Source organism: Akebia trifoliata, chromosome 3 (genome assembly GCF_017979445.1).
Source record: "Akebia trifoliata isolate Shusen 1 chromosome 3, ASM1797944v1, whole genome shotgun sequence".
Classification (NCBI taxonomy): Eukaryota; Viridiplantae; Streptophyta; class Magnoliopsida; order Ranunculales; family Lardizabalaceae; genus Akebia; species Akebia trifoliata.
This window is the reverse complement of record NC_141377.1, coordinates 40,480,958-40,490,015: the sequence shown is the minus strand read 5'-3', so window position 1 is coordinate 40,490,015 and position 9,058 is coordinate 40,480,958. Positions and strand designations below refer to the sequence as shown.

At 33.1% G+C, this 9,058-nt stretch overlaps 1 protein-coding gene across 1 annotated transcript; it reads left to right on the top strand.

Moving 5' to 3' along the window:
- Window positions 1-1,489: 1,489 nt before the first annotated feature.
- On the top strand, window positions 1,490-2,278 carry LOC147406951 (pathogenesis-related protein 1-like). The gene has a single exon (XM_086432803.1). The coding sequence runs from the start codon at window positions 1,542-1,544 to the stop codon at window positions 2,025-2,027; it is 486 nt and encodes a 161-aa protein (XP_086288929.1). The 5' UTR covers window positions 1,490-1,541; the 3' UTR covers window positions 2,028-2,278.
- The last annotated feature ends 6,780 nt before the right edge of the window (window positions 2,279-9,058 follow it).

Genomic DNA, 9,058 nt, shown 5'->3' with positions numbered 1-9,058 from the left:
TTGATGGGCCAAAGCCCATAAATTTTAGAAACCAAATTTCGACAGCTCATGGCAGTTGAAATTTTTATGTTCTTCAATTCAATGGCTTAGAGACATCAAATTAAATTTCTCCTATCTTCCATTAATTTGATGGTTTCAGTCCATTAAAAACAAAAATTTAACCATGAAAATTTTGACACCTTGGCCCGTCAAATATAGGCTATTTCACACCATGATTTCTAAAGCATAACTTCAAATCTCAGCCGTTGATATGATTGCACAGCAGAATTTTCCTATTTTCCTAACTTCCAAAGAAATTTCAGCATCCATCATTCATTTAGCAGCCTCATTGACCCAAGTGTTTGTAGTCGAGAGGCAATTGAACGAGTCGTTCCTTCATTATTGTTCTCTTATCGTGATCTTAGTGTCAAGTTGCTTTCAGGTAATTGAACCCTCTAAATTCCATTGAAATTTTCAGAGAAGAAAAAAATCATAAAACAATTTATTTTGAGTTTGATCCAAGGTTTTGAAAAAGGATGGATACCGAACTTTCACCTTACTCTCAAACTTAGAATTAAAATTCAATTATGAAAAATTACTCTCTTTATTTGAAAAAAAAATTTCAACATACATAGAATTTTCTCCTCTACAACCCTAAAGTATCGGATCATACTTTTTGGATGCCACAAGGTGCGCCCAAGGAACCTTAGTAAGGGTGAAATCCTTAGTAACTTAGAAAGGCTAGTAGGGCTCTCTATTTTCATTCCCAAACCTCAATGGTGCCAGTGGAAGTCATCCAACGGTCTGAACCCTAAGGATGAAAGATGATAATATATTTAATTTGGACTTTTCCAGTGTCCCAACAAAAGTCGAAAGGTAGGATTGCACAGCAGAATTTTCCGTATTTTCCTAGCTTCCAAAGAAATTTCAGCATCCATCATTCATTTAGTAGCCTCATTGACCCAAGTGTTTGTAGTCGAGGGGCAATTGAACCAGTCGTTGGGGCCTATTTTTTCCTTCATTGTTGTTCTATTCTTGTGATGGTAGTGTCAAGCTGCTTTCAAGTAATCGGTGACTCAAAAACTCTTCTGTATGCCACTATTAATTATATATGAAACATACATTTGGATTGGCCTATGGTCTACCACCCATTCCAAGGGTGAAAAATGGAACCATTGTAGATTTTTTTTTTTTTTTGCTAAGTAAACCTTTTTAGATAGTCTCACTATAATAAGGATAAAGAATGTAAGATAGTGAATTTAGTCTTTCAAAGTTGCCTCACTAACATTTCTTCATTTTCAAATCTTAGTTCTATTCCTTTTTTTTCCACCAATAGTTATCATGAAAGAACTTAAGACATTAGTCATTAATTACTGTGTGTCTGATGACATTTGAGCCAAACTGATGACATTTCTTTATTTTTTTGCTTCAAAGTTTTGCTTTATATCCATTTTCTCCTATATTTTCCCCATAAATACCCTACCTATGTGTCTCACGTTTCATCAAGGAAACCAAATATATTGCCTATAGAAAATTATAGAGAGAAAGAGAGAGAGGGGAAGATGGGGTTGTGCAACCTTGCATTACTAGTAGTGTGTCTAATAGGCGTAGGTCTGATGCAAGTATCCCAAGCCCAAGACTCCCCACAAGACTATATTAACGCCCACAATGCGGCTCGTTCCAAAGTGGGGGTCGGTCCTATGAAATGGGATCCCACGGTTGCGACGTATGCTCAGAACTATGCTAATAAAAGAGCTGGCGATTGCAAACTAGTGCACTCGGGTGGACGCTATGGTGAGAATCTTGCATGGAGTAGTGGTGACATCTCCGGCAAAAGTTCTGTCAACTTATGGGTCGCGGAGAAAAAAGACTACGACTACAACTCGAATACGTGTAGGGCCGGAGCTGTTTGCGGGCACTACACTCAGGTGGTGTGGCGCAAATCTGTACGTCTTGGGTGTGCCAAACTTAGATGTCGCACTGGGGGCACCTTTGTCATTTGCAGCTATGATCCCCCGGGCAACTTTAAAGGAGAACGTCCTTACTAAGATGATGTAATGGTTCTGATGTAGAATAAGTTGGTGGATTTCGTTTCCTGTTTATATCGGGTTACGATTTTTTCCATCCATGTTGCAATTAGCACATATAAATAAATAAATTCAAGAGTAATGAATTTAAATATTATATTTCTTATTATAAATGCATACATATGCATGGTGCAAGACGTGCAACATTAGTTGATGAATTAGTGCATTGCTGCTTTAAAACTATTTTTAATTTATTATGTTGGGTTATTTGTAAGGGGTTGGGTTTTGTCTACCATAAGAATGACATGAGATCTTGACCTTGTAAGCACAAATTATTATGGTTAAAAGTAATCCTTAAGATAAGTATCATTAGAATATGATGAGATACACAAAAAATCTCAAATGTTGGATTTTGTGTTTGCACTGCCAAGGTCTTGTGTAATTCCTTGAGTCAACGGAACGCGAAATGTAGATTTTCTTAAATTGTTTTCCTTTAATTATTATCAGAATTCAGAACTGCCCGTGTGGTGTTTCCTTTACGCTACATGACTAGTACAAATTATGCCCAAACAAAAAAGGGTTGCACTAGGCATGCGACCAGTGTAAAACACAACCACCCCCAAACGTTAATCCTGATATATTGGAGTCCGATTCTTCAATTAACGAATCCTAAACCATTCGGATAAGGTTTGGATGATGGTGGTTAAGGTTTGGACCCATGTCCAATACTTGGTCAGACATGGGTCCATTTCTTTGCATTTGTTGAGCAACCTGATTGCATCTGTATTTAATTTTAAAATTTGAATACTAGACTTGACTTGAATTTCCATCCAGTTGAAACTCCCACCTATGTCGTGATGGCTGAGGTCATCTAGTCTAACGGTTGGAGAAAACTTTGCCGCACACTCAATAAGGACACACACGATCTGACATTATGTAAAATTGACAAAAAATAACTTTATATTCCAACATGTGCGGATATAACTAAGTCAATATACTGTACTGCCAAGGATCCCAAACACATACATAGAGAACTTTCAAAGGCAAAGATTCACAATATTTACTATTCTAATTCAAATCATTATTCAACTCTCAAATAATTTCGTATAGAAGTGTTTTTGTGAGCACTACGGTTCGGTAAAAAGTACAAACACCATCGTAGAAAGGAGGATCACAGAGCAAAGATCGAGTAAATGAAAGAAAAAAACACACTGATGATTGCATCTATTAGTTGTGGTCTGTGGAGTGACCAAAATGTTTGTTAAGATATTTTTGTTAACCAAGTCAAATTTATAAGTTTTTTTTTTTTTTTTGTTGCTTTACCCATCTAATTGATTGGCTGAATTAGCAAAACACCCCTCATTTTTAAGACAATGCTCAACGTTATTGATTTAAGGCACCACTATATACCACTCCCATAGAATTGTTGGACATTTATAGAAAAAAAAGACCAAAACAATAAGAAAAAGAAAGTTATAACTTTTTTTTTTCATTTGTAATGCAATCATAACAGTAGAGTGCAAGAGATTTTTTAAATGATGAAGTACAACCAGTACTAGGTTACTTGCAACTAATCGGTCCCTTAGGTAAATTAGAGTAATTATATTTCCATTTTGATGGATCTTTAGAATCTTATAAAAATCCAATAGGATAACAAAATCATAATCCAAGAATCATCAATAAAATCTATTGATATACACCAATGTTGGAAGCCATGCATCAAATGTTCATAGAGACGATGATTTTCCTCTGTGGAAACTGGAATTGCTTCTATATATAGATCTGTTACCGTAGTCTGATGTAAGATGTTTGACAACCCTCTTATCTTAACCATCTATTTGATGGAGTGTCTCAATCCAATATTTTTATTTTTTATTTTTACCAATTGAAATTACCAATTTTTAATTTTTTAATTTTTATTAGTATTGATAAGTTGAGTTGAAGGGGCTTGTCCCTAAAAACACCCCTCGCTAGTGTAATTACATACTAGTCTTCCTCTAGAATTCTCTTAAGCTAGTTCTGTAGGAATATTTTCTTCTTCTTCAATTACAATAAAATTACCAAGCACACTAAAAATTCTGCAGCCCGATTAGTTTCTCTCAAAAAAAAAAAAAAAACTCAAAACAACATGCTTCGAACGAATCGCGTAGGATGGTAATCACTGAAGTGATCACTAAATATTTCCAAACTAAGACTCGGGTTCATTTCAAGGTGCTCAGCCTCAAAACTCAATTGAGCCCATTAGTAAACTTAGCAAATCATAGAGTCAATCCATGAAATCAATGGAATTAGCTCCAAAATGCATTTAGAAATTCAAGAGAGAACTATGTAGCCATATTTATTTTTTTATTTTTTGTGGACAACAAATAATGTTACTATTATTTATTTTAAATACTGAAATCTATTTTTAAATTATATTTTTGTAAAGTACATCATGAAATAGGAACTTCTTAAATTGCTTCCATAGTTTTTATTTATGTCTTTATTGTCTTTAATCAATCCACTTTTGTAAATACACATATGTTTAGTGTCAAATTCTATTGGATTTATAAATGATACAAAAGATCCAATATGGAAAGATAATCAATTAAACTAATCTCGCTAATTGAACTAATTGATCCTAATTAATGCAAAAATTCTAGATTTTCAAGATATATGATGAGTCAAGCATCTTAATATTATGAAAAACACTTTCAAAATATTAAAATTTTAAAATTAAAATTAAATGGTGAAAAATAATATTTTTTTTCTTGGGTGTGCTAAGGTTAGATGCAGCATTGGAGGTACCTTTGTCATATGCAGCTATGAGCCCCCCCCCCCCCCCCCCCCCCCAACTTTCAAGGACAACATTCTTACTAAGACATTTATGTCTGAGCGTTTCTTATTTAATTTAATTAGGGTTCTGAAGAAGATAAGTTGGTGGATTTCGTTTCCTGTTTATGTGCAGGTTTCGATTTTGGTTGCCATTAGTAGATTAATAGATATGCATAAATTCAAGGGAAATGAAGTTATATATTATATTTCTTATTATAAATGCAAACATGTGAATGGTACAAGATGTGCAACATTTTATCCTTTCATGGTGATGAAGAAGATCGGTGATAATCTGACTACCACATGTGGCAAATTCAATCGACTACCCTGACATAATAAGTTTGGGAACCGTAGATCTGCATTCCTCGGGATACATGGCTGCACTTCCCCATAAAAAGTGTATCTCGAGGGAACCATGTATCTTGAGGAGCACAGATCTACGGCCCGAACTTGTCATGTCAGGTAGTTGACTGAGTATGCCACGTGGGGTAGTCAGATTGGCGTTCTGGCTTTAGAACTATGTCTAATTTAGAATAATAATAAACTGACTCAAAAAAACAAAAAAAGAAAGAAAAACTATATGAATCCTGATATATATTGGAGCAAGATTCTTTCAAAGAACCCCAAACCATTCGCATAGGACTTGATGATGATGAAGGTTTGAAAACTTGAATACATTTTATGGTGTGAATGTGTACCCAATTACTCAAATTAATTATGTATAACTGGATCGGGTTTGGGTGCAAAATTTTCTTCACAAAAAATGCCAACTGATGAACCAATGCTAACTGTTTGGATACCGGTCCAGTTCTTCGCATCCGTTTAGCAACCTAACATTGGATCTATTTAATAGTTTTAAAATTGGAATATTCAAATTGAAATTCCATTTATTCGAATCAAGTTGACTTGAATCTAATTTCAACCGAAACAGCACGTGTGTCGTGATGGTTGAGATCATATCAAGTTGATCTAAAAATTGGAGAAATGCATGTCGTCTCATCATACACTTATTGAGGATTCAAGTGACTTTAACATTTTGTGCATCTCAGAAAAAAAAAAAAAAAATTCTCATTCCAATATGTGTCACCACTCCTTGTCTGATATGGCCAAGCAAAAATGCTAAATCAAACATGGATCCACCGAATCCATCGGAATTGTCACTTCAAAATTATTATTTTTTAAGAAATTACTAAAAAAAAACCTTAACACCCGGGATTATCCAACGTTTTAGGCTTTGAGTACTAAGAAGGGTAAGTCTAGCCTTACTAACTTAGCAAAGTTTGGGTCGTTCAGTTCCCCTTGTGGCATATAAAATCATGATCTGATGTCACAGGGATGTAGAAGAAAAAAAAAAACCTATGAACTTTAAAGGAAAAAAAGAAACTTAAAAAAGATAATTTTTAATCGAGAAATTTTCATTTTAAATTTAAGAGTTTAGAGAGAGTTCAACAGCTGTCCATTTTCAAAACAGTGGATCAAGCCAAAATAAAAATATTTTTTTGAAATAAAAAATTTTGGATATGATTTTTTCCATGAAATCTAGATGGCTGTGGTGTTGGATTGCAAATTTGGTATTCAATTTGAGTTTAACAATCCTTTGTAAGATTTGAAATTTTACTTATTAGTAAGGAAAGTGTTTTTCTTCAATATATCTTTTAGTTAGAATACTTAGGGAACGGTAAAATGCTAGACAGTCCAAAGATATAATTTAAAAAAAAAAAACATTGGACAGTCCATCGAGTTAAATTGATTTTTGTAATTTTAAAATTTTATTAATTTTTTGATAATTAATTAAAAAATTAATCTTTTTTTTAAAATAATTTTCTGTCGAATTTAAATAAAATATCTTGAATGTTTTTTTTTTTTTTGTTTTTCTGATCTCTAATTGTTGGCTGAAATAGCAAAACCCCCATCATTTTTAAGACAATACTCCATTTTTCTTATGTTCATTATGGGCCTTATTAGCAATTCAGAATATGGCAAAAATTTGATTTGTGAAAATTTTGGGTTCCATTCGATTTTGGATTGCAAAAATCCGATCTAAAATTCGGGCAAAAATTCGATAAATGGAATACATGCGGCATATGCTTAATACGTGTATTATTCATTTCATTTCAAAAAATTTATTACAAAAAATTCAGCCATATGATAGTGATAGTGATAGCGATGATGAAATTGGTGATGTTAATAGTGATGGTGAAGGTGTGGTAACAATGATGGTGGTAATAATGAGGATATTGAGGTTATTGTTCAATTGATTTTAAAAAGAAGATCAAAGTCTAAGGATAAATTATTAATTTGAAAAATTAAAATGTAATCTGAAATGAATGTAGAAGGTCGTGTCATTATTATTTTAAAGATAAAAGACAATTTTCATGTAAAACTTTGGATTCCTCAAAAATTTTAAAGCATGGCCTCTTTAAAGTCGATTTTTGTTGCACATCACGACTTACAAGTTTACACTTTGTTACATACATATAGTAGCATTTTTTTTTTCAACTAAGATTTATAAAAATTCGTAAAAAACCGTGTTTTATTCTTTTCAAACTTAAAATCTTTGAATTATTCAAAATAATTTAATAATCCTGAAAATAATACTTTCATTAAAAAATATATATATATAATATGTAAATTTTTTAAGAATTAAACAAGAGCTTGCTAACAAGGATCGTGGGTATCCCCACCCTTCGGTGAGACCAACCCTATGGTCACACACACTGCCCCCTTTGGAAAGTCCTAAACGTTGTTGGTTGAGTTGAGGGACATTCTTGAGGGTGGTCCTGAGGAATTCATTACTTCCATTTTTTGGTTAGATGTATGTTGGAAAAGGGTCTTGTTATCCTGTGCCCTTAGTGCATACTTTAGAGTGCAATAAATACACTTTAAAATGGGATTTTATATAAAAAATGCCCATAAAAATTATTTTTTTAACTAATATATCCTCCATACTTATTTTCAAAGTGTATTTATTGCATTTTATTGGGGCACGCATTAACAAACCCGTTGAAAAAGAGACTAAATTTTGAAGAAACTTAAATGTTAGAAGGATGATTAAGATAAATTCTGGAGGTATTTTGAACATTTTACTAACAAATATTTTAACTATAATTCTATACCAAGTATAGATATATATGAAAAAAGAAAGAAAAAAAAAGGAAGGTCTTCTTAACTCATTTAGGACCATTCGACTTTGCAAAGTGTCCCAGTCCCGCCTTCAAGATTTAGTATATATCAAACATCATAATCTGATGATCTCAAACATTTATTTCTTTGACGTTTTTCTGGACGGGGGAATAAGCATTTGATGGTTTGGAAGCATTTATTTCTTAAACTTTTTTCTTGGAAATAAGCATTTGAGGTTATTTCTGAATTTAAAAAAAATATAAAAATCTTATGTGATATCGTTAACAAGTGCCCTAAGCGCACACGTTAAAGTGCAATAAATACACTTTTGGAAATTGGATTCTGTATCAAAAATACCTTTAAAAAATTATTTTTTACAAAAATACCCTCATATTCAAATTAATCTTTTGAGGGTATTTTTGGTAGGAAATTCAGGTATCAAGATGTAGTTAATGCACCTAAACGTGTACCCATAGGTCACACGTAAACAAATCCCTTCTTTTGAATTTTTTGATGAATTTAATAGATCAACCTCTTCTAAGGTACTGTAGCCCTGTGAAATTTTGACGAAAAATAAAAAGTGACTCATGTCATGTTTGACACCAAATTAAAGTCTAACCATTGGCCAAAGAAGTCCATGTCCGATAAGAAAGCCCTTTTTATTTCATGGAAATCTTTTTTGGGTGTGATTATGATACAAGTTTAACTTTAAGCCGCCTAATTTTAGCCAAAATAAATGCTCTCTGCTTGGTTCCAAGGAAGTTTGAAACCCATCAGTTTCAGGTTTGACTAGCCAAAGTTAGAGACCTAATTAAAACACAAGTTAGATGTGCCACACACGGTGCAGCATACTGCTGGGATGATTCGTACACAGTTGTGGGTTGATTTAGATTACCGACTTACTTGTGTTCATGTTTTACTCTATGAGCAAATCAATGGGTATTCACTCACGTAGAAAAAAGGAAAATGCTGGAATGACACAGGTATTTACTGCGATTCTCACAAGTCTGACGTGGGATTTGCACACAATCATAGATGTGTTTCCTCGTGATATGAGTAAAAATCATCTATGGTTATGTATGCATCTCCACGTCAGAATTGTGAGAATCACAATA